This window comes from Chionomys nivalis, chromosome 6 (genome assembly GCF_950005125.1).
Source record: "Chionomys nivalis chromosome 6, mChiNiv1.1, whole genome shotgun sequence".
In the NCBI taxonomy this organism is placed as follows: Eukaryota; Metazoa; Chordata; class Mammalia; order Rodentia; family Cricetidae; genus Chionomys; species Chionomys nivalis.
In genome coordinates, this window is record NC_080091.1 from 26,120,049 (window position 1) to 26,143,837 (window position 23,789).

At 42.6% G+C, this 23,789-nt stretch overlaps 1 protein-coding gene across 2 annotated transcripts in view; it reads left to right on the forward strand.

Annotated features, from left to right (window-relative positions):
• Plek (pleckstrin) overlaps nucleotides 1-23,789 on the forward strand; it is a 54,802-nt gene that overhangs the window by 23,995 nt on the left and 7,018 nt on the right. The window contains exons 6-10 of one of the 2 annotated variants that reach the window (XM_057773171.1): nucleotides 927-1,111; nucleotides 2,708-2,812; nucleotides 6,762-6,845; nucleotides 19,934-20,003; nucleotides 21,381-21,513. In XM_057773171.1, coding sequence (XP_057629154.1) covers nucleotides 927-1,111; nucleotides 2,708-2,812; nucleotides 6,762-6,845; nucleotides 19,934-20,003; nucleotides 21,381-21,513 — 577 coding nt within the window. Of the gene's footprint in view, nucleotides 1-926; nucleotides 1,112-2,707; nucleotides 2,813-6,761; nucleotides 6,846-19,933; nucleotides 20,004-21,380; nucleotides 21,518-23,789 lie in introns of those variants that run through there. The other variant, XM_057773172.1, reaches the window with a different exon arrangement.

Below are 23,789 nucleotides of genomic sequence, written 5' to 3' on the forward strand. Positions count from 1 at the left end.
TCATTATGTTATTTGATAATTAAAAATTTGAAGTGTCTCTTTGTTGACAGATTCCTCCCTCCCTCCCTCTCTCCCTCCTTCCCTCCCTCCCCCCTTCCCTCCTTCCCTTCCTCCCTCCCTTTCTCTCTCTTTCTTTCTCCCTGATTTCTCTGTGTGGCAGCCCTGGCTTTCCTAGAACTCACTTTGTAGACCAGGCTGGCCTCAAACTCACAGAGTTCTGCCTCCCAAGTGCTAGAATTAAAGGCGTGCACCACCACGCCGGGGTTTGATGGATTTCTTAAAGTGTTACCAGGCTTTCCTCCCTGCCCCATATCTTCCTTCTACTCCTGCTTCCTCTTGACCTTTTCTCATAGCCCCATCTCTGCTCGCAGGGGCTGCAGTGTGCTCGCAAGTTTGTCCACATTGCTGTATCCCTGCCTATGCTGGACCCTCAGATCCTATCTCCTATGCTTGTAAACCTCATATTTTAGTTCTTGGCCCAGTTACTTTCTCTATAGATCCTTTTCTGTTTGGATCCAGTCATTCATTGTACCGCAGTACTGATTTACAGCAGAATTCTCTAACTTTAACGCTTGCGTTTTCACTAGGGAACCTGCCCACTGCCCATCTGCTGTTTTGTACAAGCTCAATAAATGTGTAGCTTAGTAAAAATGATTTTTTAAAATGTGTTTCTTTTAAAAGTAGGACGTGTGTGTTTGTGTGTGAATGTGTGTATGTGTGTGTACATGTGTGTGTATGTACTTTAACTTTTACACGATTCCTTTTGTTTCCAAGTATCTGTCTCATTAATTTTCTTTTGCCTTCTTGGAGTAGCAGGGAAGTTGAGACAAGGGGGACACCTGTGAGCACCGGAGCCAGTGTGTGCTTGGCAGTCAGTGGCTGGTGGCTTGGAAAGAGTTAACTTCCCCTCTGATGTCCTCATCCAGGTAGCGAGGTCATTGACTGGCTAGTTTCTAACAAGTTGGTCCGGAATCGCCAGGAAGGCCTCATGATTTCTGCATCACTGCTCAGTGAAGGGTACCTGCAGCCTGCTGGGGATTTGTCTAAGAATGCAGCAGATGGAATAGCTGAAAACCCCTTCCTGGACAACCCGGATGCTTTCTACTACTTTGTAAGCATGAAAAACTGCCTGCTTGACTTTCCTGACATAGGATCAGGGTAGATTTTCTATGAATATCAGCTTAGCGTCACCTATGCAAGCAGACTGTTTGGTCCTAAGCAGAACTGATGGGTGAGAAGGCTGCAGAGGAAGCCAACCAGAGTCAAAAAGTTAATAACAAGCTGCTGGGATGTTCACTGGATGCAGGTGCTTGTCCTGAGTTCAATCCCCAGAACTTACATGGTAGAAGGGAGAACCAACTCTCTTGCAAGTTGTCCTTTGACCTCCATACCCACTCGAAAGCAGGCACATTCTCATACATAGTCAAACTCACATTAACACACACACACACATACACACACACAAATATTTTAAAGACAAATACTACAAGTTATGGAAGCACAGGTCTGTAAAGCTTCTATTACACCGGCTCTTTCTAGACCCAGCAGCTGCTCCCTCAATGCTGCCTTCTCCAAGTGACTGGTTGGAAGGAAGCGATTGTTTACTTGAGTAGTTTTTCTCTGAAGTCACTTTTGAAATTTTGTGCCCTTTATTCTGATTTAAGCAATCATTCCTTTAGGTAGGTGTGTGTGCATCTACGTGGCATATGTTTTCCTTGACAAAGGGAGCACAGCAGTGGAAAGGTAACAGTGCCAGTCCTGGTACGATGTCCTTCTCACAGGGCTGCCCATGAAATCACAGTTGTGATGAGCTGTCTGTCTGTGTATACAATCAAATGGGCACCGTGCTTCTGCATGCACTTCCCCCATGACCTTGCATGCCTCCTATGTCATGCCTACCGAGATTGCTAAACCTCATCTTATGTAACAAGAGCCTAACTTGCCATTACATGGCAATGTCAGCAGCTGTGGATTTCTAGGGGGATTTCTGACAGTTTTGTTTCTATTTTGGATCAGAATGTAGAAGTTCGGAAAGCTATGTGAAGAGCCACCCTGCTTACACAAGTGGGGTGAACATCCCAGACAGTGTTTCATTTCACTTTTGCGGGAGGTCCACGATCAGTACTTTCACGCTTCAGACCCTTGGTCTATCTTTTTATTGCCATTTATTAAGGCTACAAAGATTAAGGATACTAAATTAGCTCCCCGCAGCTGCTACTCCTCTGTGCGGTTTGATACTCTCTTTTAGCTCAGAAAATCTCCAACTATCCTGACCGCAGGGGCTGAGGTGATGCGCACACTTTTTGTTCTCTCAGGGGTAGAGATGGAGCTGAGTGACAAGTCACGGTGGAGAGCGTTATATCAGGTGTTGTCAGTGTGATTTCAACAACGTGACTTGAAGTCCCATAAGTGAGAACTATGTCTGCCAGAAAAAGACTGAGATAGACTTAGGACATAGCCTGGAGAATCATAGAAAATCAAAGGCTATTGACCAGATCATCCTGGGATAGAGACACAAAGAGACCAGGATACAAGGGCAAGAAAATGGGGATGGTTAGATAGCAAACTCAGAGTAACCTTGAAGTAACCTTCGTGTCATGGCACACACAACAGCACGGAGGGAAAGTGTCTGGCAGGAGCGGGTACAGACATCGGTATGGCATTATTCTTGAGACCGGTAAGAACCCGCTGTGTGATTTCCCAACAGCCGGACAGTGGCTTCTTCTGTGAAGAGAATTCCAGTGATGAGGATGTGATTCTGAGAGAAGAATTCAGAGGTGTTATCATCAAGCAGGGATGTTTACTGAAGCAGGTGAGTGACTACCACTATTTTCTGCCTTCCGTTTCAAGCCTTCTAATTTTTTCCCCCTAAATTGCCAACGTGAGCTGAGGATGGTGGTGTTTATCTATAATCCCGGCACTCATAAAGCTTAACTAAACATAAGGATTGCAGTGAGCTCAAGGCCTGGCTAGACTAAATAGTGAGACTTTATCTCAAAAAGGCAAAACAAACAAATGAAAAAGAAAAAAAGTTGGCATTATTAAATAGAAGTTAGTTTACTTGACTAATAACCAACCAGAAATGAAACTCAGAAGATGAAAGACCAAATGCGAAGTAGATGATGAACATAATGCTGGGTAGGACTGGGACAGTCAGGGTAGAAAGTTCCCCGAGAAATAGCGAATGCTTCTTTTGCCAATGTCATGGTGATGAAAAGTATTTTAAGAAAATATTGCCCATTCTTTAATAGCAAGACATTCATTAAGTTGGCCAAGCGGTGCCATCCAAGAGATAAAGACATTTCATGATGCAGTACTTCAAAGTGATGAGAAAATAAGAACGGGCCACACTATATGGTAATCTTTAAGAACAAGGAAGTACCATTCCAGACTGTGGAGAGATGGGAAACTATGGTACGAGGTCAGCTCTGTAGGCATAGTGGGCTAAGGTCAGCTCCTGCTGGAGGGCACGGGCACAGTGCAGGTGTTTGTGTGTGTGTGTGTGTGTGTGATTATGTGCAATTTCAGGTATTCATGATCATTCTTTGAGGCTAGAACTGTGGTAAGCTGAAGCTCTCCACAGTTCTAGGTGCCCAGGGTTGTGATGGTAAGAGTTAAGAAAGCACAGGGTCTCTTAGCAAGAAATCATACTGGAGGGGTGGCTTATCTTCCCAACCCCCAAAATTGGGACAAAAGAATCCTCTTTACCACCCCGAATTCCCAATATGGGACAACTTTAGGTATATACCATAGTAGCTTGAGACTGTTTCATTTAATTTGTGCCCACAGAGACTTCCGACTTCTCTTTCATCTAGAAAACTCATTGTCTAAGACCACTTGCTACATTGGTTATTTCTTTTAAGAATGTGACATTCTGTAATGCACTCTTATACAGAACGAGGAAAAAGAGGGGAGAGGGGGAGAAGAAAGAAGAGAGGGAGAGAGGAAGGGTGGAGGGAGGGAGGGAGGAGGCAGCAGAGTCTGACTCTGTTCCAGCGAGCAGAGATGGCATTGGAAAGGGTGAGAAAGTTCACAACGTCATAACCACTTTGACCACCGATGCCATTTAACTGGTTGTGTTTGTTCTGAACTCCACTTGGGGAGGCACTGGCTATGATGTCTTTTCCCACTCCCTAGTGCTCTCTATCCTAGTAGAAGCAGCCAGCAGAGTTCATTCATCATCATTCACCCCATTTTGTCATGGACTAGGCGATGGGGGTTATCTGATTGAACTGGATAGTGCAGCCAGCCACCACAGTCGGAATTAAAAAAAAGGCTGGGAAATGGTGATCTTCATAAAACGGAGGAGTTTGCAAACATTTAGTACACCTACAAGCTCAACATTTTTAGGAGGTTAATCTTACTTCCCGGCTGGGTCACCGAGTTTGGTGCTGGTGTGTGTATGTGCATGTGTGGGTATGCGTGCATCAGCACTGGGCATTTTCAAGTTCCTTGCGTCTTATTTAAAAAGTGCACACAGGTGGAAAGGCGGCAGCTTTATTTCAAGAGATAGTGCAGGTGACAGAGCAGGGAATGCTACCAGGAAGCAGCAAGCTAGGCAGACTAGAGACCACGGTTGCTGGTTACTGTTCACAGTTCTTTTTCATGGAGTCCAGAATGAGGCTGTGTTAATTTCTAGGGCATGTAGTTTGGGTGGTTCTCTTTTGATTAATAGTCTTGGCTTGTGGGTTATGCATAACCCAAGTTTTTCTTCATTGCATGTGGCTTTTTTCCATGATACATTTAAACTTAATCAAATTAATTCAAAATTATAGACATAAGAAGACAGAGAATTTTCCCTAAATGTTCACTTTATTGCACATGAACCCCAAATTTGTTCGAGTTGCTTTTGTCCCCTGCCTCTAGTTCCCACTTGCATTTCAGGACATGTTTGAATGGATAGGTTTGATGTTTGTGTAGCTCCTGGCAGGAGAGAATTCCAGGATGCCAAGTGCATTGTAAGGAAGGAGGTGTGTGTGTAGCCCAAGCCAAGAAGAGTCATAGGTTGCTGAGTTTTTCTTATGCCTGTCCCAATCCCTTAGCTCCCGAATAACCCTTTTCATATCAGAATCACTTGGTAGCAAACTAAAAACAGCTTAATGGTCTTCAAAATATCAACTCTCCTTCCATTACTGCTGGGAGTTTACCAGGGTTAGCCTATAGAGAAAGTGTAACATGAGAAAGGATACCTGTGTTGCACACTCCACAAGTGGAGTAGCTGTGTCTGCATGGAGGACTGTGTTCCCCTGCCTCTTTCCCACTTCTATCTCAGGAGAAATACTCATAGTTGGTAAACGGAACCAGTACAAGGATGATTGGATGGGTTATATTCTGTATAAGTTTTCTATTATAACAGTGAGCTAAATACCTTTCTGTTAAATCTTTGGTCACATAAAGAGTTTGTGAGGGAAAAAAATCATGTATTACGTACGTTTTTCTTGTTTGTGCCATAGAATTCAACACTCTTTTATGTTCTGTTATAAATAATAAGCACTTGTCAATCAACAAAATCAAATACAATGGACGACTGATAATTCAGATAATAGTTGTTAGACAACCCAGACATGCTTATGCTCTTGAAATCCTTCAGTAAATAATTCCTAAAGAAGGACGATCAGACACTCATAGTAGACTTTTCAATAAACCCCTTTGTGATGTTGGAGAGGGCTTTCAGAGAATATGACCGCTGCTTAAGGGTGACTGATCCATCAGCTCAGGATAACATGGTAGCCACTTAATAGTCACACAAAACAGCATGGCTTTCACATCTTCCAAAAATGAAGAAATTGTGTAAGGCAACCTAAGTGCTCATATCTCATGGGCAATGTTATTAAGGCAAAGAAAATAGCCATATTTGTAGATGCAGATGGATCTCAGAAGTCCTTCTGAAGTGCAGAGATGGCTTGCTGCTTAAGAATACTCTCTGCTCCTATTGCACGTAATGGCTTTGTGGGAGCCCAGGTAGTTTGGATGCTCACCTTAATAGACCTGGATGGAGGTGGGTGGTCCTTGGACCTCCCACAGGGCAGAGAAACCTGCTTGCTCTTTGGGCTGAGGAGGAAGGAAGGCTTGATTGGGGGAGGGGGAGGGAATGGGAGGTGGTGGCGGGGAAGAGGCAGAAATCTTTAATAATTAAATAAATTAATTAATAAAAAAAAAAAGAATACTCTCTGCTCTTGTAGAGAACTGGGGTTCAGCTCCTAGCACTCATATGGAGGCTAACAGATATCTCTAACTCCAGTTCCAGGATACTTACTGCCTTATGACATGAAGAACACACATGGAGCATATACATATATGTAGGAATGAGAGCCTGTGTTCCATCACCAGAACCCAAAGCAGACATCTTTATTGTGCTTTGTTTGATAACTCATGTCTACAATCACCTATCTCTCATTTAATTCTTTTGAAATCCGTTATTTATATCTAGCATTTTACTTGGATTTTGTCATAGTCTATTTCCATAGGGATCATCAACTCCTCAAATAAAAGGACCGTGTCTTGAGCCAAGTTATGTGCCCAACGCTGCCTAACATGTCACATATGTAGTACCATTTTACATAATTCTAAATTTGGAAGACAGTGCAGAAATAATTTAACTTACCCATGTGATTCAACAGCATCTGTCTCATTAATTGGCCTTGGCTCGATCTCCCAGAGAAAGACATGGGCCAGGACATCAGCAGACTTTTTACCTGGGGTGCTGTGTGTGCAGAGGGTTGCTAGCAACTCACCCTTCCTTTCTCTGTTCCTTGATACAGGGGCACAGGAGGAAAAACTGGAAAGTGAGGAAGTTCATCCTGAGAGAAGACCCGGCCTACCTGCACTACTACGACCCTGCTGGGGTGAGGTTCCCTGGTTGCTAAGTCCATTCACAGAGAAGCTTTGCAGTGTGTGTGAGCTGGGTCCACGCCCCCTCTGTTTTCATGGCTTTCATCTTTGCATCCTCCTCTCTGTCACTTTGTTCTACCACCTCCCATGCCAGTGCCTGAGTCTTCATGCCCCTTAGACCAGCCAAGACTCAGCAGTGGAAGAAAATATCACTGCATTTGGTTAACTCAGTATAACTTTTGTCCCATTTGAGATATATATTACCACTTTAGCTTCTCTTGGCATTCTAATAATGGGTTTCCTTGTGAGATTTTCACAACTATATCTGCCATCACTTGGCTGCCATTCCTCTATGCCCACTGCCCTCCCTTCTCCTGTCTTCTCTGAGCCTATTTGATCCTTCCCTCCCTCGAATAGCGCTTCATCTTTCAAGTCACATACTCCTCTCCTCCTTCCTTTTGTAGCTCTTCCTCCTCCTTTGTAGTTCATATTCTGCTTTCTAATTTCTTCATAGGAGAGACCATGAGGGCTGTTTATCTTCCTGGGTCTGGCTAATCTTGCTTTAACAAAATGGTCTATAGTTCTGTCTATTTTCCTACACATATCAATATTTTGTTTTGTTTATATCTGTATATGTAACACATTTTAACTACCTAGCCATCTAACCCAAGTTCTAGGTTGAATTATAGTGTGGTTTCTACTTTTAGTCTTTTGAGGACCCTCTACATTGATTTAAGTAGTGGCTACCAAACGTTACATTCCCACTAACAGTGTGAAAGTGTTCATTTTCCACCATATCATTGAAAGCCTTTACTACTTTTTAAATGACAGTCATTTTGACTGGGGTGAAACAGAATCTCAAAATGACTTCGATTTGCATTTCTTTTTTTTTTCTTTTTTTTTTCTTGCTATTTTTTTTATTAATTAATTAATTTAATTATTAAAGATTTCTGCCTCTTCCCCGCCACCACCTCCCATTCCCTCCCCCTCCCCCAATCAAGTCTTCCTTCCTCCTCAGCCCAAAGAGCAAACAGGTTTCTCTGCCCTGTGGGAGGTCCAAGGACCACCCACCTCCATCCAGGTCTATTAAGGTGAGCATCCAAACTACCTGGGCTCCCACAAAGCCATTACGTGCAATAGGATCAAGAACCCATTGCCATTGTTCTTCAGTTCTCAGTAGTCCTCATTGCCCATTATGTTCAGCGAGACCGGTTTTGTCCCATGCTTTTTCAGTCCCCGGCCAGCTGGCCTTGGTGAGTTCCCGATAGAACATCCCCATTGCCTCAGTGTGTGGGTGCACCCCTCGCCGTCCTGAGTTCCTTGCTCGTGCTCACTCTCCTTCTGCTCCTCCTTTGGATCGTGAGACTTCAGTCCAGTGCTCCAATGTTGGTCTCTGTCTCTGTCTTCTTTCATCGCCTGATGAAGGTTAATATTCAGGGGGATGCTTATATGTTTTTCTTTGGGTTCACCTTCTTATTTAGCTTCTCTAGAGTCACGAATTATAATCTCAATGTCCTTTATTTATGGCTAGAAACCAAATATGAGTGAGTACATCCCATGTTCCTCTTTTTGGGTCTGGCTTACCTCACTCAGGATAGTGTTTTCAATTTCCGTCCATTTGTATGCAAAATTCAAGAAGTCATTGTTTTTTACTGCTGAGTAGTACTCTAATATGTATATATTCCATACTTTCTTCATCCATTCTTCCATTGAAGGACATCTAGGTTGTTTCCAGGTTCTGGCTATTACAAACAATGCTGCTATGAACATAGTTGAGCATGTACTTTTGTTGTATGTTTGGGCATCTCTTGGGTATATTCCCAATAGTGGTATTGCTGGGTCGAGAGGTAGGTTGAACCCGACTTTCCTGAGAAACCGCCACACTGCTTTCCAAAGTGGTTGCACAAGTTTGCATTCCCACCAGCAATGGATGAGAGTGCCCCTTTCTCCACAACCTCTCCAGCAGAGGCTATCATTGGTGTTTTTGATTTTAGCCATTCTGACCGGTGTAAGATGGTATCTTAATGTTGTCTTGATTTGCATTTCCCTGATTGCTAAGGAAGTTGAGCATGATCTTAAGTGTCTTTTGGCCATTTGAACTTCTTCTGTTGAAAAGTCTCTGTTCAGCTCAGTGCCCCATTTTATAATTGGATTGATTAACCTTTTACGGTCTAATTTCTTGAGTTCTTTGTATATTTTGGATATCAGACCTTTGTCAGTTGCGGGGTTGGTGAAGATCTTCTCCCAGTCAGTGGGTTGCCTTTCTGTCTTAGTGACAGTGTCCTTTGCTTTACAGAAGCTTCTCAGTCTCAGGAGGTCCCATTTATTCAATGATGTCCTTAGTGTTTGTGCTGCTGGGGTTATACGTAGGAAGTTTTCTCCTGTGCCCATGTGTTGTAGAGTACTTCCCACTTTCTCTTCTATCAGGTTCAGTGTGTTTGGACTGATATTGAGGTCTTTAATCCATTTGGACTTGAGTTTTGTGCATGGTGATAGATATGGATCTATTTTCATTCTTCTACAGATTGACTTCCAGTTTTGCCAGCACAATTTGTTGAAGATGCTCTCTTTTTTCCATTGTATACTTTTAGCTCCTTTATCGAAAATCAGGTGTTCATAGGTTTGTGGGCTAAAGTCAGGGTCTTCTATTCTATTCCATTGGTCGACTTCTCTGTTTTTATGCCAGTACCAAGCCGTTTTCAGTACTGTAGCTCTGTAATAGAGTTTGAAGTCAGGGATGGTAATGCCTCCAGACAATCCTTTATTGTATAAGATTGTTTTGGCTATCCTGGGTTTTTTGTTTTTCTATATAAAGTTGATTATTGTCTTCTCCAGATCTGTGAAGAATTTTGATGGGATTTTGATGGGGATTGCGTTGAATCTATAGATTGCTTTTGGTAGAATTGCCTTTTTTACTATGTTGATCCTCCCAATCCAAGAGCAAGGGAGGTCCTTCCATTTTCTGGTGTCCTCTTCAATTTCTTTCTTCAAAGACTTAAAGTTCTTGCCAAATAGATCTTTCACTTCCTTGGTCAGAGTTACCCCAAGGTATTTTATGCTATTTGTGGCTATCGTGAAAGGTGATGCTTCTCTGATTTCCCTCTCTGCTTCCTTATCCTTAGTGTATAGGAAGGCAACTGATTTTTTGGAGTTGATTTTGTATCCTGCCACATTACCAAAGGTGTTTATCAGCTGTAGGAGTTCTTTGGTAGAGTTTTTGGGGTCGCTTATGTATACTATCATATCATCTGCAAATAATGAAAGCTTAACTTCTTCCTTTCCAATATGGATCCCCTTGATCCCCTTATGTTGTCTTATTGCTATTGCTAGAACTTCAAGCACTATATTGAAGAGGTATGGAGAGAGTGGACATCCTTGTCGTGTTCCTGATTTTAGTGGGATGGCTTTGAGTTTTTCTCCATTTAATTTAATGTTAGCTGTCGGCTTGCTGTAAATAGCTTTTATTATATTTAGGTATGCCCCTTGTATCCCTAATCTCTCCAAGACCTTTATCATAAAGGAGTGTTGAATTTTGTCGAAAGATTTTTCAGCATCTAATGAAATGATCATATGTTTTTTTTCTTTCAGTTTATTTATATGGTTGATTACATTGATAGATTTTCGTATGTTGAACCAGCCCTGCATCTCTGGAATGAAGCCTACTTGATCATAATGGATAACTTTTCTAATGTGTTCTTGGATTCGGTTTGCCAGTATTTTATTGAGAATTTTTGCGTCGATGTTCATGAGTGAGATAGGCCTGTAATTCTCTTTCTTGGTTGGGTCTTTGTGTGGTTTTGGTATCAGGGTAACTGTAGCTTCATAAAAGGAATTTGGCAATGACTCTTCTGTTTCTATATTGTGAAATACATTAAGAAGTATAGGTATTAGCTCTTCTTGGAAGTTCTGGTAGAATTCTGCATTGAAACCATCTGGCCCTGGGCTTTTTTTGGAAGGGAGATTTTTGATAACTGTTTCTAATTCTTCGCGACTAACAGGTCTATTTAGATCGTTCACCTGGTCTTGGTTTAGGTTTGGTATATGGTACTTATCTAAAAAAGTGTCCATTTCTTTTGCATTTTCCAGTTTTGTGGCATACAGGCTTTTGTAGTAAGATCTAATGATTCTCTGAATTTCCTCTGTGTCTGTGGTTATGTCCCCCTTTTCATTTCTGATCTTATTTATTTGCGTGTTCTCTCTCTGTCGTTTAATTAGTTTGGATAGGGGTTTGTCAATCTTGTTGATTTTCTCCAAGAACCAACTTTTTGTTTCATTGATTCTTTGGACTGTTTTCTGTGTTTCTATTTTGTTGATTTCTGCCCTCAGTTTGATTATTTCCAGTCTTCTACTCCTCCTGGGCGCGTCTGCTTCTTTTTTTTTCTAGAGCTTTCAGGTGTGCTGTTAAGTCCCCAATGTATGCTTTCTCCGTTTTCTTTAAGTGGGCACTTAGTGCTATGAACTTTCCTCTTAGCACTGCTTTCATCGTGTCCCATAGGTTTGAGTATGTTGTCTCTTTGTTTTCATTAAATTCAAGGAAGACTTTAATTTCTTTCTTAATTTCTTCCTTGACCCAGGTGTGGTTCAGTAGTTGACTGTTCAGTTTCCATGAGTTTGTCAGCTTTCTGGGGGTAGCATTGTTGGTGGCTTCTAACTTTAATCTGTGGTGATCTGATAAGACACAGGTGGACACTGATATTTTTTTGTATCTGTGGAGGTTTCCTTTGTTTCCAAGTATGTGGTCAATTTTCGAGAAGGTTCCATGAGCTGCAGAGAAGAAGGTGTATTCTTTCCTATTTGGGTGGAGTGTTCTATAGATGTCTGTTAAGTCCATTTGATTCATTACCTCCAACAATTCTCTTAATTCTCTATTAGTTTTCTGTCTGATTGACCTGTCCATTGGTGAGAGAGGTGTGTTGAAGTCTCCTACTACTAGTGTGTGTGATTTGATGTCTGCCTTGAGTTTTAGCAATATTTCTTTTACATAAGTGGGTGCTTTTATATTAGGGGCATAGATATTCAGGATTGAGACTTCATCCTGCTGAATCGTTCCTGTTATGAGTATAAAGTGTCCCTGTCGATCTCTTCTGATTGATTTTAGTTTGAAGTCAGTTTTGTTAGAAATTAGTATGGCCACACCTGCTTTTTTCTTAGGACCATTTGCTTGAAAAACCTTTTCCCAACCCTTTACTCTGAGTAGATGCCTGTCTTTGTGGTTGAGATGAGTTTCTTGTAAACAGCAGACTGTTGGATCCTGTTTTCATATCCAATCTCTTAGCCTGTGCCTTTTTATTGGTGAATTGAGACCATTAATATTAAGTGATATTAATGACCAGTGGTTGTTAACTCCGGTTATTCTTATTGCTTTTGGTAGAAGAGTTTGTGTGTCTCCCTTCTTTGAGTTGTGCTGTTGAAGGGTCGCTAGATGCCTGGGTTATTGTAGGCAGTGTTGGCAATGTTGGATTCCTTGGGTTGTGATTTTCCTTCTATTACTTTCTGTAGGGCTGGATTTGTGGCAACGTATTGTTTAAATTTGTTCTTATCCTGGAATGTCTTGTTTTCTCCATTGATAGTGAACGATAGCTTGGCTGGGTATAGTAGTTTGGGTTTGCATCCATGGTCTCTTAGTTTCTGTAGTACCTCTATCCAGGACCTTCTGGCTTTCATGGTTTCCATAGAGAAGTCAGGTGTAAGTCTGATCGGTTTACCTTTATAAGTTACTTGGCCTTTTTCCTTTGCAGCTCTTAATATTCTTTCTTTAATCTGTATATTTTGTGTTTTGATTATTATATGGCGAGGGGACGTTTTTTTTTGATCCAGTCTGTTTGGTGTTCTGTATGCTTCTTGAATATTCAAAGGAATATCTTTCTTTATGTTGGGGAAGTTTTCTTCCATAATTTTGTTAAAAATGTTTTCTGGACCTTTGAGCTGTGCCTCTTCTCCTTCTTCTATCCCTATTATTCTTAGGTTTGGTCTTTTTATTGTGTCCCATATTTCCTGAATGTTTTGTGATGAGAATTTGTTGGTTTTGGTGTTTTCTTTGATCAGTCCGTTTATTTTCTCTATGTTGTCTTCAGAATCTGAGATTCTTTCTTCTATCTCTTGTATTCTATTGATTATGCTTGTTTCTGTAGTCTCTGCTCATTGACCTATATTTGCCATATCCAGCTGGTCCTCAGTTTGTGTTTTCTTCCTTGCTTCCATTTCAGTTTTCAATTCTTGGACTGTTTCCATTACCTGTTTGATCGTTTTTTCTTGGCTTCCCAGGGTATCATTTACGTATTTACTCATTTCTTCAAACTTTTTGTTATACTTCTCATCCATTTCTATGAGGGCGTTTTTTACATGTTGTTTAAGGGACTCTATTGCTTTCAAAAAGTCAGTTTTTTCCTCTTCTCCTGTGATAGGGTGTTCAAGTCCTTGTGTTGTAAGATCATTGGGTTCTGGTGTTTTCATGTTGTTTTTCAGATTGTTGGGTGAATTCTTGCCTTGGCGTCTGCCCATCTCCTCTTACCGATGCTATCTATTGGGTTTGATTTAATTGTAGCGGGGCAATCTGCTCTCAGTGCGGGCTTCACTGTTTCTTGCCCGCACTATCCTGCATCCAGTGCCTCCGCCGCCCGGGCCTGCCTGCCGGTGCCTCCGCCGCCCGGAATTGTCTGTGCGCCGGTGTTTCCGCCGCCTAGGCCTGCCTGCCGGTGCCTACGCCACCTGGGCCTGCCTGTGCGCCGGTGCTTCAGCCGCCTAGGCCTGCCTGCCGGTGCCTCTGCCACCTGGAACTGCCTGCACGCCGGTGCCTCTGCCGCCCGGACTTGCCTGCGTGCTGGTGCCTCCGCCGCCCGGGCCTGCCTGCGCGCCGGTGCTTCCGCCGCCTAGGCCTGCCTGCCGGTGCCTCCGCCGCCCGGAACTGTCTGTGCGCCGGTGCTTCCGCTGCCTAGGCCTGCCTGCCTGGCCTGACTGCCGGTGCCTCCGCCACCCGGGCCTGCCTGCACGCCGGTGCCTCTGCCGCCCGGACTTGCCTGCGTGCTGGTGCCTCCGCTGCCCGGGCCTGCCTGCGCGCCGTTGCTTCTGCCGCCTAGGCCTGCCTGCTGGTGCCTCCGCCACCTGGGCCTCCGATTTGCATTTCAATGATGGCCAAGGACACTGAACACTTTTCCACATAATACTTTTTGGCTGCTTACATTTCTTCTTTTGAGAACTGTCAATTCATTTCACTAGCCCAAGTTTTAACTCGGTGATTTGTTTTCCATAGTATTTTATTTAGGAGTTCCTCATCTATTACAGATATTAATATCGTGTTTGGTGTAGAGCTGGTGCAGTTTCTTCCGTTCTGCAGACGGACTCTTCAGTCTGTCGATTTTGCTCCTCCGGGGTGGTGCAGGCTTTCAATCTGCTGCAGCCCATCTGCCAGTTCTTGTTTTTCTCTGTGCTGTTGGAATCCTTTTCAGGAATCGTATTCCTCAGGGACATCTTGAAACAGCTCACCTGTGTTGTTTGAGGATTTGCACTGCGATCTTGTATCCACTCTAAGCTGACTTTCTGTAGAGTGAGCTGTGTATTTAGTTTCAGTTTTCTTATGAGTATCCAGCTTCCCCAACACTGTTAGTTGAAGATGCCATCATTTTTCTAACGTGTATTTTTGACACTTTTTGTTTCAGACCCCTTGGCTGTATTTTTGAGGTGCATTTCTTGGTTCTCTGTTCTACCCCCAGGGCCTGTGTAGCCATATTTGAGTTCATCTCACCTTGGTTATTATGACTTTAGTGCAACCAGAGAACTTGATATCTCCACCATTGTTGTTTCTGTCTCTAATGTTTAGGAGGTTTGGTCTTTTTGTATTTCCATGTGAATTTTAGGGTTTCCCCCCTAATTTTGTGAAGAAACCTTTACCTTCTGGTGTGTTTGGTCTCTCTGCTACTCTTGCTGCCTGGTAAGACTGGATCATCTGCGTGTTAGTCACAGAAAAGAGGAAGTATTAATTGAACAAGAGGAGGATGGCACAGAGACAGATTTCCAGCACCAAGCACCCCGGAGGACCGCAGAAAGCTTTCGATCAAGACAGTATTGAGCTGTCTCCCTAGCACCAAAGGCAAGGACTGGAAAAAGTCCTCACTGTATTGACTGTCTGGCCTAATCTGCAGAGGATGGACATTCTGCTCAAAGTTTGGATATCACAAGTGCCATGTTTCTATGGCTTCAGGTCGCAAGCAGGAATTCTAGATTCCAGGCTGCAATATCAAAGGAGAAGATGACAGCGGGGAAAGCGACGCTGGTGCTGGGCTTCACATGAATGCCTCCGAAGGTGCTGGAAAACTAATTACAGAATGTACTCTTAACCACAGAGAAGCTTTCCCCAACTTATAAATGGTAGTTTTCGAGTGGAACTCAACGACATCCATTTCTTTTCTCTATTTTTGGTCATTGTAGGGAAAGTCACAGAGCTCTAATTTGTGCTTTGAAAAATCCTGGAAAAGACAAATCTGTGTGAAGGTTTGTTCAAATTTTCCACCCAGTATTCTGTCCTTGGGGCTAACAAGCCTTTAAAGGGCAATTGGGAATAGACTGGAGTAAATGGGAGATTTAATGACGCAGCCGCCTTGTAAAGTCTATTCCGGTTCACAGATAGAGATATTGAAAAGCACTCGATAGGCTGTGAGAAGAGGTACCTTCTGTGGTTGGAACCCTCTGCATATATTGCTAAGACCATTTGAGCTAAGTTAAGTCTGGGTTTCTTTCATTGGTTTTTAGTCTGTACAGCATCTCTACAGAAGAGTGAGGAGCACAGAATCACTCACTGGGTTAGCCTCTTATTGTTTAACCATTAATATCTGCTTTGCAAAATTGGGAGCCCTGTTATTTGAAACAGATATTTATAATTATTACTGTTCTTGATGAATTTTCTCTTTATTGATATGTTATTTCTTCTAACGAAAATTGGTTCGAATTCTTTGTCAGATTCCATATTAACTACTCTGGGCTGCCCTTAACCTTACTAGTTGAGTTGGTCTTTTGAGTCTGAGTCCATTGTTGACTTTGCTAATGATATGCATGTCTTAGAGACGATAGAGAGGTGACTCTTGTTTGCTAATAGAGCCAGCCGATCTGCCTCTAAAGGCAGTTGAAGCCATTTACCATTAAATTCATTCTTGAGAGATGTTTACTCATTCCTGCAGTTTTGCTGGCCATTCTTATTGGTTGCACAAGTATTTGCCATTTTCTTTCACCCATAGTCGTATCAGGGCCTTGCTGGTGGATTGCACTGGGCATGACGGATCCTGTCTGGATTTTCTTTCTTTTTCATTGCATGGAATTTATTCTTTCTTGTGCCCTCAAGTGAGAATGTCTTTCTTTCTCTTTGGTTTATATTATTTCTTTAAGAAACTTTTCTAGGGTTGGGATGGTTCAGTGAGTAAAGCCACTTGCCACTGAACCTGAGTTTAGTCCCTGGGACAGGACTGACTCCTGCAAGTTGTTACTTGACCTTACACACATGCACCATGTACACAGGTGAACACATGTACACACACACACACATGCACATACACATACAGAATAAATATAATATGATAAAAAGAATGTTTTTTTCAGTGCTGACTTGAGCATCATGAACTGGCTTATGATTTTCTTAAATGCCCTTGTTTTCCATTAGATTTAAAGGATAGCATTGCTGCATATAGCAATCCATGTTGCAGTTAGCACATTTCAGCCTTTGAAACATCGTTCCATGCTCTCATGGCTCTAAGAATACTGACAGAGAGCTGATGTTGTTCTATGTGCCTGCCTTCTTAAGAGAGGTTGCTTTATTCTTAAACCTTTTCAAATTACAAGGTATTAGATATCATTGTAATATTTTCAAACAAATATTGAATCAAAGTCTGTTTTAGCAGATCCTCCTTGCCCCTCAGCCATCTACCCCATACCTCTGATCCCCACTGCAAGCTTCCGCTCATCTCTTTTTTCATGTTTGAAATCCCACATCCTCTTTACCTATTTTAACCTCTCTCAGAGGATCATTTTCTAGATTTTTAGGTTCTATCCTTATTTATAGCCTCCCACAGGTATACTGGTGAGATTAATGTATGAAAATGGCCATACTATCAAAAGTGTGCTGCGGACTCCATGAAGCTCCCATCAAAACACTGGTGCCATTCTTCATAGAACTAGCAAAAGTCAGTCAAGAGTTCATATGGAATCACAAAGGACCACACATAGCCAAAGTAGTCCTAGGGAGAAAGAGCATACTTGGAGGTATCATGACATCCCATCTCAAATTATACAACATGGCTGTAATGAGAAAGATAGCCGGATACTGGGATAAAAACAGTAAAAACAGACAGTTAGACCAATGGAATGGAAGAGAAAACTCAGAAATAAGCCAACAAAGCTTCAGCCACCTGAATTTTGACAAAGGAACAAGAAACACGTAGAAGAAAAAAAAAGACAGCTTATTCAACAAATGGTGCTGACAAAACTGCCTATTGATGTGCCAAAAGGAATTCGAGCATCTTTCGCCCTTTGTGAGAAAATTAACTGTATTTAAAACCTGATACGCTGAAGCCAACCATGGAAAACAGAAGGGATATACATCAAGACACAGGTTTAGGCATGACTTCTGAGAAGCTCTCCTGCTGCACAGGGACTAGATCCAAGAATCAACAGATGGGACTAAATTAAAATAAAAAACTCTACACAGCAAAATCAACTATAAGCAAAGCGAACAGACGGCCAGCAGAATGAAAGAAAGTATTTACTAGCTATACTTCAGATGGGGGATAATATCCAGAATTTCTGAAGAACTGAAAAAAATTAAACATGGAAAAAACCCCTGCCAATCAACAAACATGTTAAAGAAATGAACAGATGGTTTTCAAAAGAATAATTACAAATGGCCAATAACTATTTTTACAAAGTGTCCGACATCCCTTGTCATCATAAAGCTACTTTGAGACATCACCTTACTCCACTCCGAGTGGCTATTGAGGAAAGAGAAACTTTTAAAACTCAAGGAAGATGGGAGTACAAACTAGTCCAGCCATCATGGAAACCAGCATGGAGTTTTCTCAAATAATTCAAAAGAGAACTACGATCTGACCCAGCTGCATCGCCTCCCAGCATTCCCACGAGACTCCACATCCCATCGCAGATATACCTGCACCTCCTTTCCACTTTTCATATTGTTTCTTGTCTCTGCTTTATCACTATCATGATTATAATATGTTGTGAGAAGGTTCTTCTCTGGATATGTCAATTTTCGAGCATAAATGCCCATTGTGTTTGTATGTTATTTCCTTTCTCTAGGTTTGCGCTACTTTCTGCTATGATTTCGTCAAACAGATTATCTACCTTCAGTTTCCATCACACCTCTCTCTATGCCGTGGATTCTTAGGTTCGGTCTTAGGACGTATCCTGGAGTTCTTGGGCACTGTGTTCTCTTTGTTTGTCATTTGTTTATACTAATTGATATTGGATGTCACAGTCTCCAATCTCCTCCATCCTTGATATTTTTATTTTGCTTGGTCAAACCCATCGGTGGTACTTGGTGCTCTATTTTTTTATTTAGTTGACTGAGATTTTTATACTCAATACCTTTGCTTTTGGTTGCTGTTTCTCAACACCTCATCTTTCTTGTTGAATTTTCTTTCTTGTCACTTTTCAATCTACATTGCCACTTTTCCGTTTTTCTGCCTGTTTCCTCTATGTTGCTGACATTCTTCCAAAGGTCTTAGAGGATTCATCTGTTTGTTTGTGAACCCTCTGAGGACACTAATCATTTAACTAGTAAGTCTTTGTCCAACATTGCACCTACTTCATCATCTCGGAATTCAGTCCATGAGGGGTTCTGATAGTCTTTTGGAGGAGTCATACTGCTTTTGTGTGTGTGTGTTTCTGCGCTATGATCTGTGTCTTTCTTGGCTTATTTGCTGGTTCTGTTAGAGGGTATTCTTACTGAGCAGTCCGTTGGGAGCATTACTGCTTGCATTGGAGAAAGCAATGTGCTTTTGGACAAGACTTCTCCATGTGGTGTGTCTCTGTGTGTGTGTGTCTGTGTGTGTATGTGCTCTATAAACATGAATGTGTACAGGTGTGTGACCGTAAACGTGTGTGGAGACCAGAGGATAATGTCAGATGCTCCTCTATTACTCTTTCCTTTATGTTTTTGCAGTGAATCAATCTCTGAAACTAGAGTGCAGTTTGTTGTCATTTTCCTTAGGCTAGAAGCTAATAGACCCTAGCAGTCCTCCTGTCTCCACAGATTTGGGTTATAGGGGTGTGAGGGACATATCCAGGTGTTACATTAGTGCTGAAATAAAATTTGGTCCTCATACAAGCGCAGGAAGCCCTCTCTCTAGCCCCCGAGTGAAGCTTGGTATTCACGTCACTCACTTGTGTCTCCTGTATGTTTCTCTGCATCCTTTACCTGCCCTGTCACTACCATTATGAATTTTCAAAGCTCTGCCTCTCCTATGCTGTCAGAGTAATGTCCATTTCTTCTTATTCTAGTTTTCACCTTTACTAGGTTGCCAGAAAGCAGCTTTTAGTCCACCCTATTCCCCCAAGGTAGTCTCCAGTTTGATATTATTGTAGCAACTCGTTTTGTCCAAGACCATGCACATGGTTAAACATGCACAAATAGATAATTCATATTCCAGGACACCTGGACAGTCCCTCTAGGTTCAGCAATTCTGGCTGTTGACTGACCAAGAGGTTTTTTCCTTAATAAAAAGATCTGACTCGAAAGAAAAAAGATGCTCATGTCAACTGTTGGGATTGAGGCTTTGCTCTGCACACACATGGTGTCCCGTGCCTAACTCCTGTGAGCACCGACATGCTATGCCAAGGGCGAGAACAGGCAGTTCTTCAGTGGGATGTAGCGACCTGAGCATCTCCAACTCTCCACTTCTTTCCTCCAGATCTCAGCTCTAGACTGGCTTGCATCTTCTCATGTAGTTGTAGGGAGGTAGACATTTTGAAAAGGATTTTCTGTCACCCCTCTGTGCTCTCACCTGACATGTGCCTGACTAAGCCTGTGTGATGTCTGCAGCAACAGGGCGAGGCAGGTTCACACTGTGTACACTGGAGACTCAGCAGCCCCTCTCTCTTCCAGGGTGAAGATCCCCTGGGAGCGATCCACTTGAGGGGCTGTGTGGTGACGTCAGTGGAGAGCAATCCCGATGGTAAGAAGGCATTTCTGTGGGAGGGAAACCTGTCCACTGTACTCTCCCCCTGTGTGTATTGTGTGTATTGAGCTAATCAGTCAGTCATGAGGCAAAAACCCACATCAATTTACTGTCTGAAAACTTTGGCAGGAGTAAGTGTCATTTTTTTTCCCGAAGAGCTGGCCTGCGTTTTAGAACTTGGGCAATAGGGATGGCTTTGTGGATGCCTTGAGTGTGAGCAATGCTAGAAAAATTCATCATCTCCAACCTGGCTTCTACGAAGAGCTTGATGACAACTCCTGATGCTGCAGGATTCCGTAAAGGAGATCATGCACTTGTCCAGCTAAGGAAGTGTTCTGCAATAAACAGAGTAAATGGAGTACTTATACCACGAGGCAAAGCACTTAGAGGGAAAACTACCCCAGTACAGTTGGCTGGGTGTGTGTAACTCAGCCTACTACACAGCCCCCTGTGAGCACGCCACCGCTGCATCTCATCCCTGCTCTGAAAACAAGGGGCTGCGCCAGGTGACTTCTGTTCCCTTGCACTCACATGCCTAGGATTGACTCATGAATTAATTCATGCTTGGCTGTCACTGCCTTGTCAGGTGCTGAGGATGAATGGGGTCACTGGAGAGGTGTTTTTCACAACCCAAGCCCTGTTTTCTTCTTTTGTTCCTGTCGCTTGTCAGACTATTTTTTTCTGTATTGTTATAAAAATCATATTTTTGAACACAAAATTATAGAGAAAAGCATGTGACAATTACCAAATTTCTACAATAATTTGTTTGGTGTGTGCTTGTCTGTCTTGATACTCGTCTCTTGATAGTTTATCTTAATTCAAGAAAAGACATGCCATTTGAAAGGGAGCAAACCATGTAATCACTCTGGCTTCATCTTGACATTTTGGGTTTATTTGCCTTTTCTTTTTTCATTAAGAGCTCAGACTTATCTCTTAGTTTAGCTTATATGTACAAGACTAATGTTTGATATGGCTTTGGTTCATTATATACGTGTGGTTGTAGATATAAATACATGTGCATTTTAATATAGTGTATATTGAGATTGGCTCTTGGCTTGGAGCCAAACAAAGGCCCTCCTTAAACACCAGTAGAAGTTACTCAATAGCTGCCATTCGTGTGCAAAAGCAAGACATTTAGCTTACTTACACATTATGAAAGAAAATGCTTCTCCTTGAGTATTGCATGTGTTTCTTAATGCCCATACTACACGGCTATCTTTACAAATACCGAATGTATTCTTCGGCAGTGAATACGAATGCAGATTTTCCTTAGGACACGGAGAACCAGACATTCCACAACTCTGGGAAGGTGGTGGACTGGTGAACTGCTGAGTTTCTGGTACCCACATGTTGTTTTACTTTCTCTCTCCCCAGGCAAGAAGAGTGACGAGGAGAACCTTTTTGAGATCATCACAGCAGATGAAGTTCATTATTACTTGCAGGCAGCCACTCCCAAGGAGCGCACTGAGTGGATCAAGGCTATCCAAACAGTCTCACGGACTGGGAAGTAAGGCCAGTGTTCAAGTACTCATCCCCTCCCGAGGGAAGCCCACTGGTAGATATAAGCTCAGCCCATGACCTGTTCATGTCTGTGACAATTCATCCGGAAAGAGCTCGGGGTGGGAAATGTTTGCCTGTGTGTCGCTAGTCGTGTGCCACCTGATGTCACCTGCGGCACTGCGCTCACTCCAGTCTCTTCCCCTGCCTGTCCCACAAGGCATGTAATGAGTTGTGTGAGTAGACTATACAGGCTTTCCAGGCCTTGGGGCCTCTTGTGGAAAACGAAGGCATGGATTAGGTTATCTCTGAGGTGCTTTCTAGTTGGAAAAAAAAAAGCCAAATAGCAAACAAATACATAATGCAGTATGATTATAATCCCCATGGAAGTGAGACTGTCTCCACTGGTCCTGTTGATGTCCTTTCTGGACTAAGTTGTGGCTCTGAGCTCTCTCATGCCAGGTCTTTGTCATCACCTGTCTTTGACACTGTTGCCAAGGTGTACTGAGGACACTAAGAATGAGCCTTTGTTCCCTGGTCATTTAGCTGTTGCTCTTGACTGAGATTACGTGATGAGGGAGCATTTTTGCTCTCTTGTCTGCTCACCCAGACACACCACAAGAGCAGCTTTATGTCTTCAGTGGCTATCTGAGAAATGACCCCAAGGATGCCAGGGGGCAGCTGAAGGTCTTCCAGGTGCTGCAACTGCCTAGGCCAAGGTTTGAAAGTCTCTCCGTGTTCTTTTCTAGAGTGTTATGCATCACTTAGTGTAGGCGGAAACCACTTGTTCGTTTCCAGGGTGTCCAGACCTGAATAATCACACAGAAACTATATTAATTACAACACTGCTTGGCCAATCACTTATTGTATTGCTAGCTAGCTCTTATATCTTAAATTAACCCATTTCCATTATTTTGTGTTTTGCCATGAGGTTCATGGTTTACCCCTATGTGGCAACATGACGTCTCTTTGGCTCCACCTACTCTCTCTTCTATTTAGATTTCCTGCTTGGCTTTGCTCTGCTAAGCCATTGGTTGAAATAGCTTCTTTATTAACCAATGGTAATAAAAACATATTCATAGCATACAGAGGGGAATCCCACATCAACTTAGAAGTAGAAGGTGACCCTTAAGCCGTGGAGTTTCTCTTGAGGTTTACAGAACAGTAGTTCATGCGGGGTCCTTGAATGTGTGAGAGGCCTGGGCAGCTGTCTGGCTAGCGTGTCTCTCCCATCTGCAGAGTGGGAAGGACTGGATTGCACAGCGAGCTGAATAGATGTTAGACCTACCCAATGTCAGCACCAAAAGCCTGGAATATATTGCAGAGTTTGTGGTGGAGGCCGTCAAAGCCACGGAGCTCCTTCAAATCTCCCAATGTCAGTTCTACGTAGTTCTGTAGTCTTAAGTGCAAGCAGCTTCCGTTTGGGCTCTGAGAGCTTGCTGGCCCTGTTGAAATGGAAACTCGTTTGTAATTTTTCATTCTGACTAATCACTAATTATCATTCTTGCTCCAAAGTATAAAACAAAGTATCCATGCAAAGGAGTAAGTATTTTTCTTTTAAAATTATTATTATCATCATTATTATTAATATGCATGGGTATTTTTGCCTGCATGTATGTATGTGTACCATGTGCCAAGCCATAAGAGCACGTTAGATCCCCTTGCTGGGGTTGTGGATGACTGAGCCCCCCTGTGGGTGCCGGGAATTAATCCCAGGTCCTCTGGAAGAAGAGCCAGTGTTCTCCAACACTGAGTCATCTTGCCAGTCCTGGGAATATTTTTCTAATTCCAGGTTTAGTTCTGTGGGCTCAGTGCAGAAAGGAGAGAACGTTCTTAGTGATCCTATAGCTCCTTTCTGCATGCTGTTAATTCCCCTGCACTGGTCATGTGGCTCTGCCTATTCCCTGCATGCTGTCAGTTCCCCTGCACTGGCCATGCGGCTCTGCCTAGTCCCAGATTATTTTATCAATGGCCAAGAGGCAAAGGACTATCCTTTTTTTTTTTGACTCCTCAGCACATTGTTTTTGTAGAATACACACAACAGTTTATTTACAGCTCGTCTTCAAATAATTGTCAATGTAGAGTCAGCCTTCTGTTTTAAAATATTGATCTATTTGAAATATTACTTGAAATATTGAAATATATGTTTTAGCTCAGCGTCGTTGGGGGTGATTTCCTTTCTTTAAGTGCTCTCCCTTTCTGCAATCCACTTTCCTCTTCTGAGTAGTGGTTTATTTTATTTCTCAAATCATTTGCATATACTTGTCATTTAAAACAAGACAGAAG